Source organism: Squalius cephalus (assembly GCF_949319135.1).
Source record: "Squalius cephalus genome assembly, chromosome: 3".
In the NCBI taxonomy this organism is placed as follows: Eukaryota; Metazoa; Chordata; class Actinopteri; order Cypriniformes; family Leuciscidae; genus Squalius; species Squalius cephalus.
The window spans coordinates 15,434,031-15,459,561 of NC_137124.1; the positions used below are offsets into that span (position 1 = coordinate 15,434,031).

At 37.7% G+C, this 25,531-nt stretch overlaps 1 protein-coding gene across 1 annotated transcript; it reads right to left on the reverse strand.

Annotated features, from left to right (window-relative positions):
* Positions 1-22: 22 nt before the first annotated feature.
* Positions 23-25,441, reverse strand: fah (fumarylacetoacetate hydrolase (fumarylacetoacetase)). The gene is made up of 15 exons (XM_079865361.1): positions 25,236-25,441; positions 24,589-24,699; positions 24,369-24,490; positions 23,805-23,854; positions 21,889-21,979; positions 20,086-20,183; positions 19,276-19,328; positions 18,683-18,782; positions 15,058-15,188; positions 8,571-8,646; positions 8,412-8,458; positions 6,449-6,550; positions 5,484-5,601; positions 5,231-5,335; positions 23-888 (listed from the first exon to the last, which is right to left on the reverse strand). The coding sequence occupies exons 1-14, from the start codon at positions 25,398-25,400 to the stop codon at positions 5,259-5,261; spliced, it is 1,341 nt and encodes a 446-aa protein (XP_079721487.1). The 5' UTR covers positions 25,401-25,441; the 3' UTR covers positions 23-888; positions 5,231-5,258.
* Between the last annotated feature and the right edge of the window lie 90 nt (positions 25,442-25,531).

The following is a 25,531-nucleotide window of genomic DNA, read 5'->3' on the forward strand; positions in this document are numbered from 1 at the left end:
TTTGGTTTTTATATTTCTATTTAGCTTGACTTTTTATTTTTAGTACTTCAACTTAAACCAATATATTTCAGTAACCGATATATTTCAGGTAGTTTCCCAACGCAAAGGTTTTTTTTTTTTTTTTTTTAAGGTGCACTATATAACTTTTGGCCCTCTAGTGGTTAAAGAACAAAACTGCATTTTTGTGGAAGAACATTATTTTGGTTGTGCTTTGTCTCTGCGTGACATTGCAGATGAATGTGATTCTTTCTCACAACTAAAAAAAAAAGAGCGAGAGAGGTTATCCTAATGATCATAAAACATGCACTATAGGCTTAAGAGATATAACCAGTTTAGATGGAAAGGATCTCAAATTGACTACTGAAGACATTACTGTAGCTATACCCATTAATAGACACTGTACTTTCCTCAAAAATAAATTCTAGCACAGCGCAACAACCATAATCACAATAGATAATGCTTTACAATGAACTCTGTTAGAGAGCTACTTATGGCAATTTATCTGTTCAATAAAATACCTTACTCACCTATTGAGTAATAAAAACACCATCTCACAGTACAAGTCTTATTGGTAGTATACAGGACACACACTGTTTTCAGAGATTTATCGCCTGCCCCGCTTAAGTGAAAGGTCAAAGCACTAAAGTGCATCTGTGAGGCTGACAAGACACATCGATAAAAGTTTGATCACAGAGGGGGAGAGACACACAGTAAGAGTGAAGCAGATATCCCTCCATCTGTTTCCAAACCAACACAAATTCACACATACGCTGAAAGAGTCGTGGATGCCAGCACAGAATCACAGACCATCTGACCTCTGTTGTCTCAATGACTCACAGGCGGGCCCTCGTGATCTCCAGCAGCACGGCTCCAAACGCACATCACCATCTGTTAGCAGGACATGAGAACACAACAGAAATGATTCAATGCAGAGGCAGTCCTAATGAAAGGCTCTGTAACAGCAATTTATTTATAATAAGCATATTTCACATCGTTTTATTTTTCAGTTTGAGTTGTCAGTTTAAATGTGGTTCAGAGCAGCGATGCCACCTGCCCTTACTGTGGTGATACCATGGCATCAGACACTATACCATAAATACTTAAAATATCAAAAATAATTCAGTGAATAACTTGTCAAAAAAAACAAAAAAACAAAATTGTATTACCATGGTGCACATCCGAAATACATGGTTGGACTATGGTATATGTGCCAAAAAAGTAGTACCATGGTACAAGTACATGTCCAGAAAAATGGGGAATAAAATTATGTATTTATATATTTAATAAAAACATGGTACTATCATGGTACATGTACAAACAAAAACATTGTAGCACCATAGTACATGTGTGTGAAAAAAAGTAAAACCATGGTGCAGGTACATTTCCATGAAAGAATTGTGTTGTAAAATGGTAAATATGGTAAATAAATAAAAATAAAAAGTCCAAAAGACATGGTAACAACTTAGTGCATATTTCAAAAATATAAGAGAGAAAATAAAGTATGATTGTGCAGGTACATCCAGGTGGAAAAAAACATGGCAATAAATGGTATTTAGATATTGTCAGCACAGGTATGCCTACCTGCTGGGGATCGCTGCCTGACGCACCTCCGCCGGTGCCGTTGGACCAGCTGCGGCTCATCAGCCAGGAGCCACCCTTCACTGATGTTTTGCTCCTTCAATCCCGGAACATCTTGTGGTGATGGAGTGGCCCCCCACAGCCGGTCCTAGGATCCCTGTTTACCCCATGTTCTGTTCCTTCTGCAGAGCCAAAGCCAGAATCTCCCTCTTTCTGCCTTCTCTGCCAGATCTCTGAGTGCCCTCTTTTGTTCACGGCCAGTGGTACCCAAAGACTTCAGGAGCCGCTGGGTAGATGCTCCTACTGTATGTAGCCCCTACAGCCGATTTCTACCGGGAAGGTAAGAGCCCTCCACCCAGCTTGAGAGCACGCAGCTGCCAGCGCTGTGTACTTCTCCTTTTTCCTCTCAAAGGCAGCCTCCAGCCCCTCCTCCCATGGGACAGTCAGTTCAACCATGATGACTGTCTTAACAGGGGTTGAACAGAGGACGATGTCAGGCTGTAAGGAGGATGCGGTGATCTCTACTTCCCCTTGCCCGACGAAGTGAATCCGCTGCTGAGATGTTGCTGAATGCGCCCCGTTTGCCTCCAGTCTGCGCGTCTCCAGGACTTCTGCAAACTTGCTCAGGACTTGGTCATGGCACCATCTGTAGCAACCCTTGATCAATGCTGCCTTGCACTCAGAGAGGGTGTGCTGGAGGCTCAGATTCTGGGAGGAGCAGAGATGACAGTTCTCTTCCGATCCGTACCACAAGTGTAGGTTCTGGAGGCTGGGAAGGACGTCATACGTGGCCCTTATGAGGAAGCTAAGCCTTGCTTGGAGCATCTTCCACATATCAGCCCACTTGATGTTCCTGTTGATAGCGTCCCAGGTTGACCAAATGCCTTGCTGGTGTAGACACATGACTCTGATCTAGTAGCACTCCTCCTCCATCTTTGACACTTCAGTGATCACCAGGTCTTTCCTTTCCTTTGTGGATGCTTTGGACCACATTTTGGGTGCAGATCCCCATTCAAAACCTGTCCTTCCTGGCTGTGAAAACCCAACAATCTCCAGATGCTTTAGCAAGTTGGTGGCCTGTTCCACTGTCTGGGTCACACTACGCTTGCGTCCTGTGCGGATTTGGGCTTCGTTGTTTCTCACAAGCAGGTCGGGCGAGTCTTGTAGCCCAGGCTGACGGATTTCAGTGGGAGTTCCAAGATGTTCCTCCCAAACAGTGCCATGCTGGCAAGGCCGTGGGGGAGGTCAAGCCATTTCTTGATGTAGCTGTTTGTCTTCCTGTCCATTTTCAGGACTGTTGTTGAGGTAATGTCGCACAGTTTCAGAGGCCACATCAGATGCTTATACAGAGTAAACTGGTAACACCAGACCTTGAACTTCCCTGGGAGGCAGCTTCGGTCGATCTTGTTCAGCCCATGAGCTGAAATCTCATGGTGGCAGCCATGTGTCGGTCAGAAATGTCAGCCGTGTAGGGCCTTCCTAGGCTTCGGACAGGCTGGCGCACAAGGAGGGGAATTTTCTCACCGCTCACTAGTAAATGATAAACATATATACATTAGTTAACATTTGAAGTGTATCAAAACCTTTCACCAAAGTTATACATGAATTTTGAACAATACCCGTTCTTGTCTTAGGACAACTTTGATGAACTTGTTTGATCCACTTCAAATGCTGACTACTGTATACAGTATCTCACAAAAGTGACACCCCTCACAATTAAGCAAACATTTTAGTATATCTTCTCAAGGGACAATACTATAGAAATGAAACTTGGATATATTTTAGTCAATGTGCTGCTTGTATAGCAGTATATATTTACTGTCCTCTGAAAATAACTCAACATACAGCCATTAATGTCAAAATAGCTGGCAACAAAAGTAAGTAAACCCTAAGTAAAGAATGTCAAAACTGTGTCCAAAGTGTCAATATTTTGTGTGAGCACCAATGTTATCTAGCACTGGCTTAATCCGCATGGGCATGAAATTCACCAGAGCTGCACAGGTTGTTTCTGGGACCCTCTTCCACTCCTCCATAATGACATCTCGGAGCTGATGGCTGTTAGACACATGGTGCTTCTCCACCTTCCGCTTGAGGATCACCACAGGTGCTCAATAGGGTTCAGGTCTGGAGACATACTTGGCCACTCCATCACCTTCACCTTTAGCTTCCTCAGCAAGGTAGTTGTCATCTTGGCGGTGTGTTTGGAGTCGTTATCATGCTGTTCGGCACAGTTTCTGAAGGGAGGGCATCATGTTCTGCTTCAGAATGTCACAGTACATGTTGGAATCCATGTTTCCCTCAATGAAGCTCAGCTCCCCAGTACCAGCAGCACTCATGCAGCCACAGACCATGATGCTACCACCACCATGCTTGACTGTAGGCAAGACTTTGCTTTCAGCAAACTGTTTGCAGGCTTTCTTGTGAGCCAGCTTCAGAAGAGGCTTCCTTCTGGGACGATGGCCATGCAAACCGACTTGTTGCAGTGTGTGGCGTATGGTCTGAGCACTGACAAGCTGACCTTCCACTTCTGCAACCTCTAAAGCAATGCTGGCAGCACTCATGCGTCTGTTTTTTGAAGCCAGCTTCTGCACCTGACACACAGCACGAGGACTCAACTTCTTTGATTGACCCTTGCGAGGCCTGTTCCAAGTGGAACCCATTTCTATAGTATTGTCCCTTGAGAAGATATATAAAAATGTTTGCTGAAATGTGAGGGGTGTACTCACTTTCGTGAGATACTATATATATGTTATTGGCATGGTACATGTCCAAAACAAACAAACAAAAACAAGGTAGTACCATGGAATAGATCATAGTACAAAAAACTATTACTGTCAAAAAACATGTTTAACCTGAAATATGAGCAATAGCAAATAACAGTGAATGTCTACTTTAACAAGAACCACTACTTACTGTTAAATCTTCCAGGTAATATTTGACAGTGTGAGTTAGAGAGAGCATTGTTCATCGATACACACATCAGGTCTGCTCCGTCAGTAATTACAGAAACATTCACCTCAGTCAAAAGCTTGAGAAGGCTCATTAATGCTGTGCTGATCCTAGTCAAAACTGCAATCAAAGACAAAGGGCTCAAGCAGTGACCTGTCAGTCAATCTCTCCGTTTGGGAGCATTTTTCACTGTCCCTGTTTTGCATATGTTTTATGGACATTATGTTACAAAATAAAAGAATGACTTAAGACATTTTAGAAAGACCAGTAACTTTATTGAATTATTTTTCAATAACACAGAATAACAAACCATTTCATGTGTGTCACTTCTGCAGTAACTAGCTGAATTGCTTAAAAGCCCATGAAGACTGCTTTTCCATCATTTTCTCAAGATCACAAAAGTTATCTAAAGAATACTTTTGACAATCACTTATACATTTCAGCTCCTTCATTGTGATATTTAACACCCACTTTTCACAATCCAACCAGTTCCGATGGACAAAATCAAGTCCCGTCCTGCATTTTTTCTTAATGAATCCTGTTTCACCCAGAAATTCACCAGATTACAGGTGTAAAAAGAGTTTTACGTAATTTGTAAAAGTCCTAAAGACTTTTAAATAGGTTTTAAACGTTTAGGTTTTAGTTTTTATGAATACTAGAGGATGAATAATACTATAGATGCCATGTGTTTTGTCTGGCTTACAGTAGGGAGGGAGAGCAAGAGAGGTGCTTCACTGTTGCAGAGCAGGAAGGATCTTCCCCTCACACAGACCGAATCCCACTCTATAGCCACTGCCCTCACAATAACCTGCACAGAGAGAGAGAGTTCATATCCTTTAGCAAAGAGCAATTAGGGATCACAATATTTCTATCAACTTATAGCTCTCCAACTCAACAACAGGTAAAAATGATGTGACAGAAACCCTCAAACATGCACACAGACTCTAAAAGCCCACCTGAGAGAGTGACCTCGTCTCCATCCTTCAAAAAGGTCCTTGTCTCTCCATTGCCGAGGTCAATAGTCTTGGATCCTCTCCATGAGAGCTCCAGCATAGAGCCAAAACTCTCTGGATCCTTTGTGCACACAAACACAGTGTCAGTACTGTATAATGCAGCTCTGTGCAGAAATATACTAGTTAGTTTATTTTTTCTTTCAGAAAACAAACAAGCTTGACATATTACTATTATAAACAATTATAGTTAAAATGAATAATTAAAGTTACATAAGTTAAGTTATATTATTTACTAAATTTAATAATATAAATGTGTCTTACAGTTTATTTACTTAAATTAGTTGTATTATTATAATGAATAATTATAGAAAAAATTATAATTAGTTAATTATTATATTATTTACTGAATTTAACAGATTGAAATGAGATTTATTATTAATAAATATAATTACATTTAATAATTATTGTTAATTATTATATTATTTACTGAATATAACATCAAAATAAAGAAAATATAACTGTTGTCTCCAGTGTAGTTACTTAAATTAACATTTTTTAAATTATTATTAATAATTATAGTTCAATTTAATAATTAAAGTTAATTATTATACAATTTACTAATTTAAAAGACTGAAATAAAATAAATATGAATGTGGCTTCAATGTGCAGTTATTGAAATTAATAAATGGTTGTATATTTAAAATTATTCAAAATAATTATATTTAAATTGAATTAAAGTGAATTATTGACTAAAAGTTACTAATTTAACAGACTGAAATAAAATAAATATGTAAATGTGGTTTCATGTATGTCTACTTGAATTTATTCATTTAAAAAAAATGTTTAAGGTCATAACATAACAAATTTGTCTCTTTAGGCCCATCATGAGACAGCAGACTTTCTTTTTCGAGTGAACTGTTTCTTTAATATACTCTATATCAATGACATGCTTGCACACACACGCGTACCGGTCCACTGATGGTGCCAGATGCCAGCAGGTCGCCCGCTCTGACGTTGCAGCCGTTGACTGTGTGGTGTGCCAGCTGCTGTTTCATGGACCAGTACATGTACTGTGAAGACACACAACACATTACAAGCAGCTGGTGTCTATTACAAATAGAGAAAATGTCTTTCTCTGTATGTGAAAGAATGGCGTAATCTCTTCTGTCTTCTGCAACGGAATGGGTTTTTCCCAGAACTGATAACACACGGAGCAGGCGCTGAGAGATAGAGGCGGGGTTCACTAAGAATGAATTGCTTTGTTTATTTGCACTGCACAGCCTGTGTTGCTTTAATGCCTGATTCACTAATGGAGTTATGCAAATCAGGCAATGGTGCAAAGTTGCAAATCTTGCACAGGGCAATTTATGGCGAGCCAAACAGATGCAAAACCACACATACACAGATGTATTTATGGAAAGACAAAGACACCAAAAACAATCCCAGTTGGGATAAAAAGGGTTCAAAGGGTGATCAAATAAAAATGCTAAAATATTTTATGACCTACGTTTTCAGTACTTTGCTGTTTCTTGTCCCACAGCATGACAACATGCTTACAATATGTTGGCCAACCAGTCAGAACATTTGTGTAGTATAATTTTCATTGCCTTATGCAATTCCTCTACTTTTTTTCCATCTGGCTTGTGCTGGAGTTTTTCCAGGGAACTTCATGTATAATCATATGGATACAGTAAGAGTAACTTGTCACTTGTCAGTAAGGATGCAGTAGGGTCCGATACTGCACCCGTGTACAATCCTCGTACTCATTAAAATGCTCCGATACCAACAACTGATATAACACATCGTGTAGAGTAAGGTGCTTGTGACAAAGAAACACAGACAAACAGAGCAAACAGAGAGCAGAACTGATATATCAGAGAAGGATGTCTATGAACTAAATGTATCGAATAAATAGAATGGTAAACAAATTAAATATTTACGCCTATGTAGCTGCTGTGCACAAGCTGATAAGCGAAACACGTGGAGTGGATTAAGCACACAGCGACATAGACCCACAAGTTTGTCGAGCGCATCCATTTTCCACAGAAATCGCTGGAAAGTTTTTTTATTTTATCACATATTACTAACGTTAACTGAAGGTAGAGAGAGAGAGAGAGAGAGAGAGAGAGAGAGAGAGAGAGAGAGAGAGAGAGAGAGAGAGAGAGAGAGAGAGAGAGTGAGAGAGAGTGAGAGAGTGTGCGCACTTCTGTTACTTGCTCTTTATTGCTGATCACTCACTTAGCACACGTGTCATTTGGATTAAAACTAAATCGTATGTTTAAGTAAAACCGTGAATTGTTACGTGATTTATGTATAACGAGTGATTCCCTATATTATTACAGGACAAGAAGTTGTCCTGTAATAGTGAGCGCACACATCTTAAGCACGCACTCAGAAAGCCGTGTCTCAGAAAGTTCTTGAATACTTAATTGAATTCTCTTTCACATCTACTGGCGTTTGAACTGACGAATTCACACAAAATTATGTAAAAACACCCGTCTTGGAAAGTTTCCTAGCCAGTAGAAAAAAAATCCTTAGCACTGAACCCAGCTGAAGCAGCTCTTAATACGTGCTGTACTATTAAATGAAAGATAAAATATAATAGAGCAATAGAATGAACAGTGAAAGTAACAGAAGCATATACAATACCTTTTAACAGGCATAATTAGGCATGAAAATAACTTAGTTATTTGCTAAACAAAAATTAAACCAATGAAAATGATTCATATTATTTTGCTTTCTCTACCTAATATAATTAAAAGTTACAAATGCAATAAATATACATGTATCGGTATTAATAGGCAAGTACTAAATTAAAAGTATTGGTATCGGCCTTCAGGAAAAATTGGTAATGGTGCATCCGTACTTGTCAGTTTGTTACTCTTGAAACAGCAAAGTATAAACTCAAAACAAATGCAAAACATCTCTTACCTTAAAATTAGACTTGCAAATGGTTGCGGCCTCTTGCATCTCCTCACCTGGCCAGATGAGAAATACATGAGGAAGAAAACGAGTTTGAGCACTTAAAGATAAAAAGTGTGCAAAAGAAGCACAATGACAGACAGATGTTACAGATAAGATTACATATACCTTTCACAGTGACAAAGAGGTTGATATTGAACATGTAGGGGTCATCGTGACATAAGTATGGAAGAGGCACAGGGTCCTAAAATTATATACATATAAAAAAACAAAAAAAAAACAACAACATTAGAAAAATCCCACCAAACTTTACAGTTTTTCTTGATTGCTTAAACACTATAACCAGGCTTTTGAACTAAAATTTCAAAACCAAAACGCTATTTATCAAAAAGCACACCCATTTCCCTAAACTATAAACACTATTCCCCTGTTTTGACACATGAGTCAGATTTAGTGAACTGTCACTGCAAAAGTCTACACACAAATCCCTTCGTTTATCATTGCCTACACCATGTTGCAGCAGGGGTTCAATCTTCAGCTGGCTGGCAGGAGCTGCCACTGGCTTGTCACGTGACCTGTCAGTGGCTGGCTGGCAGCTGCCAGTCTGATTCTGGCATGTCACGTGACCTGAAGCACTAGCATTCAATATTGTTCACTCAAGTCAGCACAGCTTCAGCTAAATTAGCACACAATTACCCAAGTGGAAACACAAAGAGTCAAAATTGATCACACACCAATCAGGAACTTCAATTTAGATAAAAGGGCCAGAGTCAGTTCATTCAGTTTTGGAACAATGGATCCAGAAAGACATGAAGGAAGAGGTTGAGGACACTGGAGTGGAGGAGGAGGAGGAGGAGGAGGAGGAGGAGGAGGAGGAGGGTGAAGGGCAAGGAGACAAGTCTCGGATGAAATTCGTGCCACTCTAGTTGCCCATGTCTTTGTCCATGGTATGACTATGAGGGAGGATGGGCTACGAGTAAGGCCAAACTTGAGTCGCTTCACCGTCGCCTCGATCATAAGAACCATCCGGGAGAAAAACAGGTAGATGTACTTCAGACTGCTCTCTATTGTATTTTTTGAGAGCTGTACTACAGACCCTTTCCAAAAAATTAGAATATCATGGAAAAGTTTATTTATTTCCATAATTCCATTCAAAACGTTAAACTTCCATAGATTATAGATTCAGGGCCCACAACTTAAACGATTTCAAGTATTTAGTTGTTTATTTGTACATAATTTGGGCTTCCAGCTCATAAAACCCATGAAAACAGGATTGCAAAAAATTAGAATATTACATGAAATCACACAGTAATTACACAGTGATACCATGGTCATTGAACCAGGTTTTGGTTCTTTTGGCAGTGTGGGCAGGTGCAAATCCTGCTGGAAAATGAAGTCAGCATCTCCATAAAGCTTGTCTGCTGAAGGAAGCATGAAGTGCGCTGAAAATGTCCTGGTAGACGGCTGTGTTGAGTGGACAGCACAGTGGACCAACACCAGCAGATGACATGGCTCCCCAAACCAACACAGACTGTGGAAACTTCACACTGGACTTCAAGCATCTTGGATTGTGTGCCTCTCCATTCTTCCTCCAGACTCTGGGACCTTTGTTTCCAAATGAGATGCAAAATTTGCTCTCATCAGAAAAGAGGACTTTGGTCCACTGTGCTTTATTAAATCCAGAGTCAACGCAGCCGTCTACCAGGACATTTTTAGAGCACTTCATGCTTCCTTCATTTTCCAGCAGGATTTGCACCGGCCCACACTGCCAAAAGAACCAAAACCTGGTTCAATGACCATGGTATCACAGTGTAATTACTGTGTGATTTCATGTAATATTCTAAATATTTGAAATCCTGTTTTCGTGGGTTTTATGAGCTGGAAGCCCAAATTATGTACAAATAAACAACTAAATACTTGAAATCGTTTAAGTTGTGGGCCCTGAATCTATAATCTATGGAAGTTTAACATTTTGAATGGAATTATGGAAATAAATAAACTTTTCCATGATATTCAAATTTTTTGGAAAGGGTCTGTATGTGCTGTTACAACACATACATGTACTGTAGCGGTTGAACTATACTACTGTAATAAAAAGAAATGCATCAAATTGCCTCACATACAGATATAGTTTTCTCAAATGCTTCCATTTTGTAAAAAGGATGTGTTACAGTTACAGTAATAAGTACTTCGATTTTTCTAGGACACAGAGACGATGAAATGGAAGAAGCCTGCCAAATATGTCAGTTGATGCGTGCCAGCGGGGAACAGGCATGCAAGAGGATTTTACCCCTGCTGCCTGGTTAGGGCCAATATAGCATGTGATGTGGACGAGATTCTCTGGCCTGACCCAGACCAAAGACAGGATGATGAGGTGGAATAATCTTTGGTTTTTTTGTGTGTGTAGTACATGAATAAATAAAAATGTGCCAATGTATCCATTGTTTGTGTCTTTTGTGTTCATCATGTGAAAAGGTTTGGAAATGTTGTTTTGAATTGTTTTTCAGCAAGAGTGAATGGTTTTAAGTGTAGAGCTTCATTTTGACCTGAAAATAGGATGTTTGGGGAACTGGGTGAGACGTTATGGATTTGTGTTTACTGTTTTGAGAATATGAGGCATAGTTTCAAGAAATGTGTTTAAGCAATCGAGAAAAACTGTAAGTACACATCTTGGCCAATATATGGAGACTCTGTATGGTTTTGTCTGGTTTGCTTGGTCCAGAATAGATAGCCCTGCTTGTAGATGCTGAAACTACACCCTTATGCAGGAAAAAGAGAATGTCTTTGTAAAAAATATTTGCTGTTAAAAAGTCCATGTTGAACTCCTAAAAATAACGCATTAGAAATTAAGCATCAGAACAGACCTGCAAGCCATTTTTGGGTGGTGACCCACCGATTGAGAATCACTGAACTAACAAATGAATGCATAAAAGAGAATAAAGATGTGCTTTTGCCTCATTCGCTTATAGTGGTTTGGTTTTTTTACAGAAAGAAGAAAGTAGTTAACTAAAAGAATGGCCTTTAGCACGTCTCATTTCCTGCTTATATGCAAAGTCTGTACTCTGACGTCTGTGATGACGACGTGTCCGTTCCTCAGAGCTGTAACAGGACTGGAAAGCTGAATAAATTCAAACTATGACTATCATTTTTAAAGATAATGGGTTTGCAATGGCCCTTCCTTAGGTGCTAATCGGGTACTTTGTCCAAAGCCTATGTAGGCAGCATTTCAAAGGCAACACAAGCATGATCGCAAAGGGCTGCTACCAAGGGTAAGCATAATTATGCTGCCTTTTAAAGACACCCATCCATTTTGCATGAAGAAGGGCAGTTTGCATGACACAGAGCTGTTGTCTATGTAGAGAGATCCAAATCAGTCACTTATAAGGCTTTTTGTAAAGGTTTTCATTTTTGAAAGAAGGATGCTCACCAAGAACAGAAATATTGTGAAATATTAGTACAATTTAAAATAACTGGTTTCTATTCAAATATATTTTAAAAAGTTAACTCAAATCTGAATTTTCAACATCTTTACTCTAGTCTTTAGGGTCAGATGATCAAGAAATAATTTTAATATGATTTGCTGCTCAAGAAACAATTCTTTTTGTTATCAAAGTTGAAAACAGTTGCGCTGCTTAATATATTTTGTGGAAACTGTGATACATTATTTTCAGGATTCTTCGCTGAATAGAAGGTTCAAAAGAACAGCATTTATATGAAAATTATGTTGATGGTATGGCCCTTATACATCTGTACTCAAATCTTGGCCAAAAAACAAGCCAATGTATTGTGCATGCACGTCAGAGTTATATTAAGTCGTGCTCAGAATTAATCATACCCCTGGTAAATATGATCAAAAATGGCTGTAAAAAATAAATCTGCATTGTTTATCCTTTTGATCTTTCATTCAAAAAATTGGCAATATCCTAACCTTTCATTGAAGTAAAAGAATTGAAAGTGGGGGGGGGGGGGGGGGGGAATCACAAAATAAATGTTTTTCTCCAAAACACATTGGCCACAATTATTCATACCCTTTTATTAAATACCTTTTTGCAATCCCCTTATGCCAAGATAACTGAGTATTCTCCTATAATGCCTGATGAGTTTGGAGAACACCTGACGAGAGATCAGAGACCATTGCTCCATACAGAATTTCTCCAGATCCTTCAGATTCCCAGATCCATGTTGGTGCTTCCTCTCTTCATTTCACTCCACTCATCAGGTCAGGAACTGGGACGGTCATGGCAGAAGCTTCATTTTGTGCTCCCTAACACATTTTTGTGCAGGGTTTGCAGGGAAAAACACCACTCAAACTTTCTTCAAAAACTGCAAAAATATTATTTGGTCCCTTTATCCTTTTGATGTTTGTTTTGGATCGTTGTCCTGAAGGAAGATCCAACCATGGCCCATTATAAGATTTCTAGCAGAAGGCGTCAGGTTTTGATTTTTTATCTGTTGATATTTGATAGAATCCACGATGCCATGTATCTGAATAAGAAGTCCAGGACCTCCAGCAGAAAAAAATGCCCACAACATTAAAGATCCAATGGTATATTAAATTGTACACATGGGGTACTTTTTATCCTTGTGTGTACCAAACCCATCTAGCGTGTTTGCTGCCAAAAAGCTATTTTTTTTAGTTTCATCTGACCACAGAACCCTGTGCCGTTTGAAGATCCAGTCGTGTCTGACAACTGAATATGCTGGAGTTTGTTCTTGGATGAGTGAGGAGCATTTTTCTTGAAAACCTCCCAAACAACATGTGGGGATGTAGGGGTTGTTTATTTTTTTTAAATAGGCTTTCTGACCCCAAGACTCAACTAATCTCTGCAATTCTCCATCTGTGATTATTGAAGAGTCTTTGGACACTCAAGCTTTCGCCCTCACCGTCCATTAAAGGAGACATATCATGCTTTTAAATTGTTCCTTTTTACATATAAATCATACATTTGTGGTCTATATAAAGCGGAACTGCAATGCTTGGGTCTGAATTCCTCATCATTATAGCCCCACAGGCCCCTTTTTTACCCCTTTTCTGAGGTGCTTCTGAGATCAAGTCGTTTTGGTGCGGTCTCTTTAAATACAATTGAGACACTTCATACCCCGCCCCCTCTCCAGGTTGCAGAGGTTCAACTCCACCCCGTTCGGCCATTTTTGTAGTCTGATAGCAGAGATAGGATTATCTAGCGGCACAGAAACTTTTTATTCACACGTTATTAACAAAATGTCAACAACGGAAGACTTGTCCAGCCAGCCTTAGATGTTCGAGCCAGAGTTGGAGCCGGAGCGAAATGAAAATGAAGATGACGAACCTGCAGGACAACGTCTTCATATGGATGTATCGCAATGGTGTGTTACTGTATTTATACATGAAACTTTGGTCTTCCGACCTTTTACTACCGTGTCGATTTATTTTGATTAATATGTGCGAGGGAGAGAGAGCAAGACAGCGTCTAGTTTGGAGACGGTGATGTCTTGTTTACACTTTCGCCGGGCTCCGAGAGAGAGTGCGAGCGCGCGCGAGACCGGGTCTCTCTCTCTCTCTGCTCGTTCTTCAGTTAAACATGCGCCACAAGCGCGGCAGTTCATCTACATTAGACGGTGTAATGAAGCGTGTGGGTTACTACATCCAACAACCGAACATTTTAACTTACCCTCTCGTAACTTCTGCATCCTTTAGCTTGGACTACAAAATTGCAGCGAGAAATAATAATGGCGGATTGCTCGAAGTGGTGGGCCGGAAGTCAATGTCCTTATTTGGCAGTTCCGCTGCAAATACTGTGACGTGATAGTTCACAAAACGTCATAGATAACAGAAAAATCGGAACAGGTTGAAAAATATGACCAAAACAGAATATAAAGATATCAACGAAGCACCTGAAGAGAATAATTTCATCTTTTCTGTACTTCTAAACACTCCAAATATACAACAAAATGCATTTAAGGGCTAAAAAAGTGCATTTAGCATGATATGTCCCCTTTAAGACAGTATAGACACACGTCCTCTTCCTGGAAGATTCATAACAACTTTAGTTGATTATAACGTCTTAATTATTGCCCTGATGGTCAAAATGGGGATTTTCAATTCTTTAGCTATTTTCTTACAGCCACTCTCTATTTTGTGATGCTTAACAATCTTTTGCTGCACATCAGAACTATATTCTTTGGTTTTATTCATTGTGATGGATGATTCAGGGAATTTGGCCTTTGTGCTTCCTCATATTTAAAGTAATAGCTAGACAATTTCATGTTCCTAGTCACCCTGGTGTGCTAAAAAATGTCAATATTAATGGGAATATACTTCAGAGATATTTTATTCATAAAAAATTCTAGGGGTATGAATAATTGTGGCCAACGTGTTTTGGAGAAAAAGATTTATTTCATAATGTGATTTCCCCCCCCACTTTCAATTCTTTTACTTCAATGAAAGGTTACATTTTTACCAATTTTTTGAATGAAAGATCAAAAGGATAAACGATGCAGATTTATTTTTTACAGCCATTTTTGATCATATTTACCAGGGGTATGATTAATTCTGAGCACGACTGTATATATATATATATATATATTTTTTTTTTTTACTCATTTTAACAAATAACTGTCTGAATTTACAGTGTCATTTCATTATCAGAATATTTATACAATTAACCCAATTTACCTGGACAGGATTGGGTTCAACAAAGGGCATCAGTGCTTCCATGGGAACAACCCAGGGAGAGATGGTGGTCCCGAAATTCTTGCCCAGGAATGGACCTAATGGAACGTATTCCCAAGCCTGGATATCCCGAGCTGCAACAACAGAGAGAAAAAGACACTACAGCAAGAAATCTATACAAATCATGCACTGTCATTGTGGAAGTGAGGTTTGCAGGGAAAAACACCACTCAAACTTTCTTCAAAAACTGCAAAAATATTATTTGGTCCCTTTATCCTTAATTTTTTGTAAGAAAACATCTTAAATGTATGTCTCCTGAACAACTAGATGCATTTACATTTGAAATTTGTATGCCAGTTTTGTATAGTGAAATGATCATGCACACAGGCTTCTCACTACTCTCTCTTTAAACTTTATCTCTTCTGCTTCTTGCCTAAATACGGGTATGGATGGATCATTAATTGTGGCAAGTAATGAATTTAGTCAACTTCCTTGACTAAATTCAATTAGTTTCTTCAAATAAAATGTACAATTATTCACTGCACATATCCCTAATGAGGCACAATCAAGCTGTGTTCCAAAACCTAGTGAACTGCCTTGCCGTCTACAGCCTACATAGGCATATGTGTGCATATATGATCGCTTAAAATGCTGCCCATGTAGTTCACCAAGTTTTTGCAGCAGAGCATAAGAGCCTTATCTTAGTGATAAACTACATTTTATTTGTTTAGGAATAATATGCTGCAGCATAATTTCTCGCATTTCACCATAATGCATTATAGTGCAATATAATTTATTTATACAACCCACAATTTCTTAGCAAAGTAAGTCTTATAAAGCTTTTGTCCAGACAAATGAATTAGATTGCATTGAGCAATATTACTGAATTTATATCCCGCAAGCTTTCATAAAGTCTGCCGCCTCACGACACTGATATTCTTTACTGTGTCAGTTCTTTATTTATTCATTGCGTTTCAAATCCATTCATATATCTGAAATTGATACAGCCCAGAAATCCCATCCAGATTGATGCATCAGAGTATTTTTCATGGCCTTACGCAGAACAGATGCCAAAGAGACACTAATACGCACCATCAAGACGTCATTGCATCTGCATGTACACAGACAGTTTCTAGTATCTGTTCCAAACAGGACAAAATATTCTGAGCTGTACTCATATAAAATACAGATGTCTACCCTCTGCATAATTCTTCTGACAGAATCTCACTAGAAGACAGGTAGCATTTCTAAGGAATGCTCGCTGCTGGTGAGGAAGTAACTTTGGAGATGAAAGGGAGGTTTTCTAAAAACGAAATGCAAGAAAAAAAAAACACTGAATGTAAAGTAAAACCTGGAATGAAGCAGTATAAAAAGTCTTCAGCATTCCTGAGACTGTCATTAAAAATGCACCAATACATTTTTAAACTGCAACTAAAATGCACAATTTATTGATGCATTTTGGTATTAAAAAAAATATTTTTTTAATGAAAAATTAAATTAGAGCACATTTCTGAGCACTTGTACTTTGGATTCCTGTCCTTTGGTTTTGAGCTTCTGCCTGTGTCCTGGATTGCCCTGTTTGCCTGTTTCTTGGATTATTTTGACTACAGTGTGTTTTTTACCATTTGCCTGTTCTTGACTACTCTTATGGATTATTATGCATTTGGATCTTTCACCAAGTCTCAGAGCAGTTTTGTAACAATAGTTCACTGTTTTGCAACGGGGCAGAAACATTTGGTAATGCATGTGCAAAATAATAGCAAATATAAAAAAGTAAATAAAAATATCCTGAAAATGGGCAAATTTGATTTCCAAACATCTTGTGATTTTAATGCTTTCATACTGATGTCAGCCAATATTCACTGCACAAAAATACAATACAATTGGTACAAATTCTCCATTACAAAGTCAAAAGACTGTTTTACTCACTCTGCTACAAAACACAGTACTCTGTGAATGGAAACTTAACAGCTAAGCAGATGCTGTGTAAATGGACGTATACGTGCTTCACCAAGCATCACCCAGTGCCTTCTCAGCCTAAAAGTGTTTCTCATCTTCTAAATCTGCTCAACGGCTCATAAAAATGCAATGTGTTTAGTGTTCTCAAGAAGGAACCATTGTAGGTTTGGGAAGAGATAGGGGTTGTCAGATTGTCAAGTAGTACCAATATGGTTTTATGACATAGGAACTTCTATACAAGAGTCCTTCATACAAGTACAGTGCATGATAATACTGTTGTATGGAATTTTATCCTGTTTTTCAGTCACTCTCAAATCTCCTTTGCTATTTTTCATACAAAGCTGTCGTATGGCATCAGAAGATTTGGAATATAGGTGCATTTATGCTATGTTGTAACACCAAAATTATGAGATTTAAACTTGTAAAAAGTGTTCATGACCTCGCTTGTAAGATGGTAAATTTCGGAGAGCTCCTACTTGCACCACCTGACCGGTGAAGATTAATTTAGGTGCTGATAGTTTTGCCAAAGAAATGCATAATTCCCAGTCTGAGGAGGTGGAACAGCTCAGAATAGAGCATCACGTGTTGTCATCTCGAGACTTTGGTAATTACATACTGTAATCTCATACTGATTCTATCTTTATGATATTTTTAGGGTTCTTTTTGTCCTTAAATCATCATCCAGTTCTGTTTACAACTCAGACATTCTGCCTTACATTTCACTTTCATATAATTATTTAATTTCAGTCTGGTATTAAATTATTATTGGGAAAATTAATTAAATGATGGCAAAACTTTCATTTTTAGGGGGGAAACCTTTCCTTTAAAGTGGCCCTACTATGCTATTTTAAAGTCTCCAACATGCAACATGTAGTTGCAACATTACTTATAGTCAGTAGAATGCCTGTTGGAGGACCATCACAAAAAAAAAAGAGTTAGCAGATATTACGTTCAAAAGCGACCATCAAAATGATGTGTTACCAACACTTTTTTTTCTTCTCATGATATAAATTGCAGCATCACCCCTCCTTTCCACAAGCCTACTCTACTCTGATTGGTCAGACGGCCCTGTCTGTTGTGATTGGTCTACCGCTTACAGCGCTTTTTGGAAATGAAACGGCCATTGCCATATCTGAATTTCAGCTGATGCACAGCGATAATGAGTAACGATGGCATCTGTTTTACCATATCAATTCGAGTGCGAGTAATTATCCTTTGGAAGTGCATGCAAAGTGCATATCTTCTTGCAGATCAGAAACCAGCGTCTTCTTGACATGTTGAAAACACGAACCAAGTTCTTCCAAGCCTCAGCTACAACTAGTGTTTGAGGGCGGGTCAAAGTACATGTTATTCGAGGGCATCTAATGAAAACCATAGGCTGGCATTAAAGAGATTGTTCATCCAAAAATGTTTTCTGTGATCAATTACTCGACTCCTTTCAGGTAGTTCAGAATCGGTCCATTCTTTTGGGAGGATCTAACTCCATTTATTGTGCACTTTGATATTTGAAACTTTGCAGACCTTTTACATTCACAAACAGCTGTATTCCACACTGCATCAAAGTTAATCACAGAAAAAGCATAAATGGAGCACTTTAAGCTTATATAAAATCATATAAGATGATGAGGGAGAATATGATTGCAGAAGACAACATATTGTTGGTTCTCACCACTCCAGTCGTTCATAAGCACCATGCCGAAGATGTGCTCGTGAGCCTTCTCAACTGGGATGGGCTCTCCCAGATTGTTCCCTTTTCCCACAAAGAACGCCTGAAAAACAATGCAAAAACATCCATAAGACTTAAAACTTGCATAAGATATTGCACCACATGAAAATAAATATCGCAAAGTCACTGTAGACTATATTTAAGAGGGGGAAAAGTAACAGGAAAAACACCAAACCTGGTGCAATGTGTATACAAGTTTGAAAAACAATTTTCAAATTTTTCATTGTTGCATAGAAAATCAGTTAGAGCCATTTCAGAGCAGACGCAATATAGTGCATATCGAACATCAGCTGCAAAACACTGAGACCTGCAAGGAGAAATCAATAAATTGAGTGCCATTTAGGGAACATTTCCACTGAAAGTACATTCATAGTAAAGACATTTCCCCTGAGATTATGTGCATTGTTTATATGAACAATGGGGAAGGAATGAGATCTATATAAGTAATTCCTGCACAGGACTGAATCAGCAAGAACTTATGATAACATGCTCAACTAATAAACTAATGAACTATATCACATAAAACATTTACTCACCATCTCCAACTCTATATCCAGCTGTTTGCTAGGTCCAAAGATGGGCGGCTGAGCTGAAAGAGAATGACAGAGAAATATAGTTATGAAACAAACAGATTTACAGCTGTTTTAATGGATAAATCAGCAGAGTTCATTACAGACTGAATTTACCTCAAATTTATAGTTCTCACTTAAACATGTCAGATCAGTTCTCAAGTGAGGCTGTAATAATGAACGGCACGGGTTTGCTGACCAATGAAAGCAATCATTTACCGTAAGTGAAAATATCAAAACAGCCTAATCATCCACATGGAGGTTCTTCATAAAACATGATGCCATTAATCATTGCTATGTCTATGAAGCAAATAAAAAAAAAATGCACATATTGTGTTTTGTTAATGTGCTGACTGTGCTGTATGTTAATACACAACACATTATTCAAACAGAGAATACTTCAATTTGCATTTAACTGCAAAAATAAACTAAAATATTTTGCAAAGAAAACTGTTTTTGTGCTAATGTTTTGAGAACGTTATTAATGACCAGATCATTTTGAACGAACATTCTATTAACATTACTGGAAAAAATTTTTTCAGAACTTTGAGATAATCTTGCCAGAATGTTAGGCAAAGTTCTGAGAATGTTCCCTGTTAGCTGGGTAATTTAGGACCAATTAAAAAAAAAATCATTGTGAAGATTTTTAATGGCATTTTAATATGCAATCAAACAGAAACCATGCATTTTATTTTCAATTGTATCAATTCTAAGCTACTTTACAGGTGAATAACTTCTGTTAACAAGTCCACAGCTTGTCCAATGTCTTTTGTTTACCTGCATCTGGTCTCATCTGTCCTTGAGGTCTTCTGATTGGTGTTCCAGAGACCACCACAGAGGAAGCTCTCCCATGATACCCCACTGGCAGTCTCAGCCTACAGGACAGGATAATATGTCATTCCCATTAACATGACACAACATAATCTTTCTTTTGTTCCAATACAAAACTGTATGACTTTCTTCGCTCTCCAGAACACAAAAGAAAATATTATGAAGAATTTTGACTTTCAGTGTATGAAAAAAAAAAAAAAAACCTTGAGACATTTTTCAAAAAATCTTCTTTTTGGGTGAACTATATAACCATTCTTTCTCTTAATCATGTAACTATCTAATCTCAACATGTCACCAGCAACACCTCTCTCATCTATAGGTCTTGAAAGTAAAGTAAAATAATCTGTTTAATGGAAAAGAGCTAAGAGTTATCTAGAAAAACTGCCCAGTGTTGTGTAGTTTTCAACGTTTTATTATTTGATGCATTTACGGTTTCATAAATATTGCAAGTTTTATAAATATCAGCTGTTAACTGAAAATCATCCTCTCTGCTCTTAAATCTCATTCTTCACATTTGAGCTAATAAGAAACCAGTTGTGTTTTATTTTTATTACACACACATTTCATATAAATAAACATTCTTATATAAAAGTCCTCTTAACATTTCAGAGTAAAGGCACATCAGTTACTTAAACATTATGCATTTAGGCTTCCAGATAAAAATCTTCCTTAAAAAAAGCATTCTCTACATATTCAATGTCATGTCATTTTTTTCTCACAAATAAAAATGGTCAGGTATACTTTCAATGCAGGTGAATTCAAATCATTTTTTAAAATAATGTATATACCTTTCCAGTTAGGATAATGCTTGAATTTAATAAGGTTTTTTATGTATGATAATCACCCAAAATTATTGTATTGTATGGTTTCAGTTGTAATGTAATGTCAAGTGTAAACAACCATTTCACTGTATTAGACCCACAAGAAACAACAAAAGCACAAAACCAACATAAATGCATAATATAGGTCTCCTCTACTGAAAAATGACACCTTTGAGTTTAGTCATGGTTTGTTGTATGGAAAAGAGCAAAATAATAATAATAATATAAAAAAAAATCTGTTCTGTTACACAGAAAAAAATGACAAGCAAACGGGTTTGGAGTGACTTGAGGGTAAGTAAATATTGACAGAATTTACACTTCTGGGTGACCTTGTACATTTCATCCTACTCCAAAGATCACCCAGAAAACAAAACCCCAGCTTAAGCCTGCGTTTGTAAACGAACTATACATTTTCCTCCAGACTAATTCAAATTTTTTCCTGAAGAAGTGTCTCGCGTTTGAAAAGTCCCAGTGACAGATTGACTGAGCCGAGGGGAACTTCAGGTAGGTGACTGAAATTGAAAAAATAAAAAAAACTTCCCTTTCCATTTCCACACGAGTCCTTGTTCTGTCTCCAGGCGAATAACCCCCTCTCTGGGCCTTGTAAGTGAAAATGTGACAAGAAATACAGTTCTGTTTTGGAGGGAAGAGTTATTGCTAAAATACGTTTTTCACAGCGAGCTGGAAAATACGCGGGTGCATTATTTAGCCTGACGGGCGTATGCTGGGAAAGAATAAGGAGACTGTTTAAGGGAACACCTTACAGGAACTTTGCTGGGTCTTTAAAACTCGAACGCTAACTCAAAAGATGAGTGAAATATATGAAGTCAGCAGGAGCTGGTGGTGATGTGATTGTGTTTCCGGCTACAAGATTGCTTCGGATGTTAGTATTTAAGAGGGTGAGGAATATTAATGGCCTGTCACATACCAGTTGGGCATCAAGGCGTTTTCTTTTCCACGGAACATTATTCCAACGTTGGTGGCATGATCTTTTGATGAATAAAAGTCTGTGTAGTCGCCTGTTGGAGAGAAGGGAGAATAAAAGATATTGGAAAATGAGTAAGGGGGTTAATGAGGAATAAATACATGTAGTGACGAGTGAAAAATCATAATGTGTCCCCCCATGTATCTGTTAGAATTCAATTCTGTTTTCGGTGCACTACACTGAAAAATGTTATTTAGTTATTATTGATAACTAATCCATTTTTTCAAAGATGTATGATCGCTTTGTGTGAGAAAATGAATTTTATACTTGCGTCTGAAATTTCCATTTATTTTAGTTCTTTACTTATAATCGACACCTCGCGGTCTTAAATCTCATTCACAATTTTAGGTTTGTAATTGGTCACGTGACAACTAATGACATGTGGTATAAATTATGCAAATTCTGATGCAACGTTCCTAAAAGTGATTTGAGAGCTCCGGTGCAGGGGAAGAAAGTTTCATGAAAGAAAGAAAATAATTCAGGGTCGGAATGACAGGACAAAATTTACAAAAATTAAATTAACTACACTGAATTAAATATATTAGTAACTTTTAATGTTTGTATGAACCATCCCTGCAACTCCTTTATCAAGCCATTATGAAACCACCTTTCACAAAAGGTTCCAAATTTCCCATATCCAGAAACTTCTGATCTCTCTTCAAGAATCACTAGATCTTTGACTTGTATGGGACTCAATTTGGCTATGTATCTGCAGCTATCGGTCCTTATTTATTAATTAAATGTGCTCTCAAAACAATTATATGCGTAAATAGTGCAAGAAAGAAAAGACCAATCAAGAATTCAGTATTCAATTACTATGACGACCTCATTATTGATTACATTTTGAATCTGATTAACATTCTGTCAATGTAAAGGCCCGTTCACACCAAGAACCGTAACTATAAAGACTGTAATAACTATATTAGCATCCACACCTGCAGACGATACTATTGTGATTATTATAACGGTGTGCTGCCATTCTGTCGTCTGCCGCTTTAATGAATGATGAATTCTGATCTGTAATCTTAAATTTCTAACAGGAGTATTAAGCATAAAGTTTACAAAAAACTAAAATAAATAACAGTAATAACAAAACACATATTTTATATATAAAAGTTAAAGCTGAGGTAACTACATAAGTTAATACTTAAGGTTAGAGTTATTAGAACAAACTTTAACCTTAAGTTTGAGGAAAATGATATGATTATTAAACACACATAGAAAACATATAACAAAATAATACAGAAATAACACACAAAAAACAAGGCTGTAATCTGCTATGGCATGAGAAAGGGTTTTAAGGTTTCTGAATGGCTCTGAAAGCTATAGTTAATGAACAGTGCACTCTAGTGGTGATTATGGAACATAACCATAAATTACACTAGTTTTATGATGCATCCTAAACGATCCAATTCATAGTAAAATACTGTTTAAGACTGTTTTAACATCAGAGTCAGCATGAAAGTGTTGATTATGTATTATTCATGAGTGTATGTTCTTCCAAAGTAAAAAATAACTTCTTCAATAACTTGCTCTGCCTCTAAAACAACTTTAGTTTTTGGCTGATCCCTTTTGTTTTAATTCTTCACCACCATGCTTAATTCTGGTATGTCATGATGATCCATCAATTACTTATGGATAAAATAAAGTCCCGCCCATCATTGTTTTCTAGATGATTATTTTGTTTTATTCTGAAATACAAATGATAATTGAAGTTAAACAGTTGCAAAAGGCATTTCATGTCGACTTTAAATCTAAATTGAGGAGCAGAGTTGATATAAAACACGAGTAATAGATGAAATATGGTTCTATGATATGGAAATATGAAGTTTGAGTATAAGACAGGCCATCACACCCACCTATCTCAGCTGGGATATGCATCACTGCTGAACTCTGATGAACAAACGCCCTGGAGATAACAAAAATCACAAACGTTGGGTTTCCATGTTTTACACTGACATTCCATAGAAATAATGATTTTAATACTGTACAAACTGTATATTCTATCCCCCACTATAACTCTAACCCTAAACTTACCCATCACAGAAAACTTTTCTGCATCTTTTACATTTTCAAAAAACATCATTCTGTATGATTTATAAGTTTTTTTCCTCATGGGGACCAGAAAAAAAGTCCCCATAAAGACAGGGATTTCAAATATTGCCATCTTTATTAACGTAGGGTTTACCAGGACCACACACACACACACACACACACACACACACACCATAATAAATGCCATAATGCCATTTTCTTCAGCTTCTCTTCTAAAGGTCATCTCCTGATTTAAATAAATAAAAAGCATTCTACTATTTAAAATGTTTACTGTTGCTGCATAATGTGCATACTTAGTAATAATAATAATAATATGCAATAAAAAGTACACTAATGAATGGACTCCATAATGTGGGAGGGACATTTACCTGCTTCTTAAACTGACGTCATCACGCAGCGTGGACTCATTTGCAGCCAGCAGCATCTGGAGGCACTTTCTCGCTTCTCTCCAAGCGTCATAACCCAGAGCCATAAATGCATTGAGTGTGGGCTTTGATGGGGATGGGGGGGGGGGGGGGGGGGTGGACAAGTGTAAGCATGCAGAATAACATATCATTTGTAATACAAAGCTAAACTGATGAAGCTCACCTGTTCAAAAACATCCTGGTGGGGCCCAAGAGCTGGTCCATTGAAAAGATGCTTGATAACACTAAGGTCCAAAATCTGGTCTCCAATGGCTACGCCGATTCTGCGCCTGGGCTGTTATAACCAAATATGTTATAAAGTTAGAAAGGATCTTGTTGTGACCGGAACATTTCTGCATGAATTTCAGAGTGTCTTTAGTTTTCTATTGCTTTTATGACAGCAGCACAAAAAACAATCATAATGTTCTTCTGCATGTTCCAAAGAGCATCTTGTGCTTCTGTGGAAGCAATGTGTGTACAAAGGAGTTTACATGGTCACAAATGGTATTATCATTTTGCACTGTCTACTTTAATACTTTAAATGCTATATATGCTTAGGCAATATTTAAAATGCTGACAATCATGCCAAATAAAGCTTTGTTGACAGAGAGGGTTTACTTTAGATTCTGAATCCTGATTTTCAATGTGTTCCTTGACCCTTGAAACCAACTGTGTCCACACACAGAATTGCAAGTGCAAGTAATAATATTCTAAGTATAATCATTTAGTTTTATAATGTTAAACACACTCTCATTGCATAACAAGACTTTAGTAATTCGGTTTCGACCAAACATACTGACATTTTTGGGATTGCGTAAACTGTGTACTTACATTATCTGGCGTGGAAAAAACTCCGTAAGGCAAATTGTGATAAGAAAAGTCACTTTTCTCCTCAACTTTAACGAAAGACATTTTGGAGTTACAGTGGTACTCTGAAATACTTCTCAGAGTAAACAAAAGCGCAAGTAACCTCTTCCAGATGCCCAGTTGAGACATATGAAAGTTACCGCCTCACGTGTCGAAGCGGCGAGCCAATCAGAGACGCCCCCTTCTATCCTCCCAACGTCAAGACCTCTTCGTCTATTCGACGTGACTCAGCAGAAAAATAAAATACCAACCACAGAACG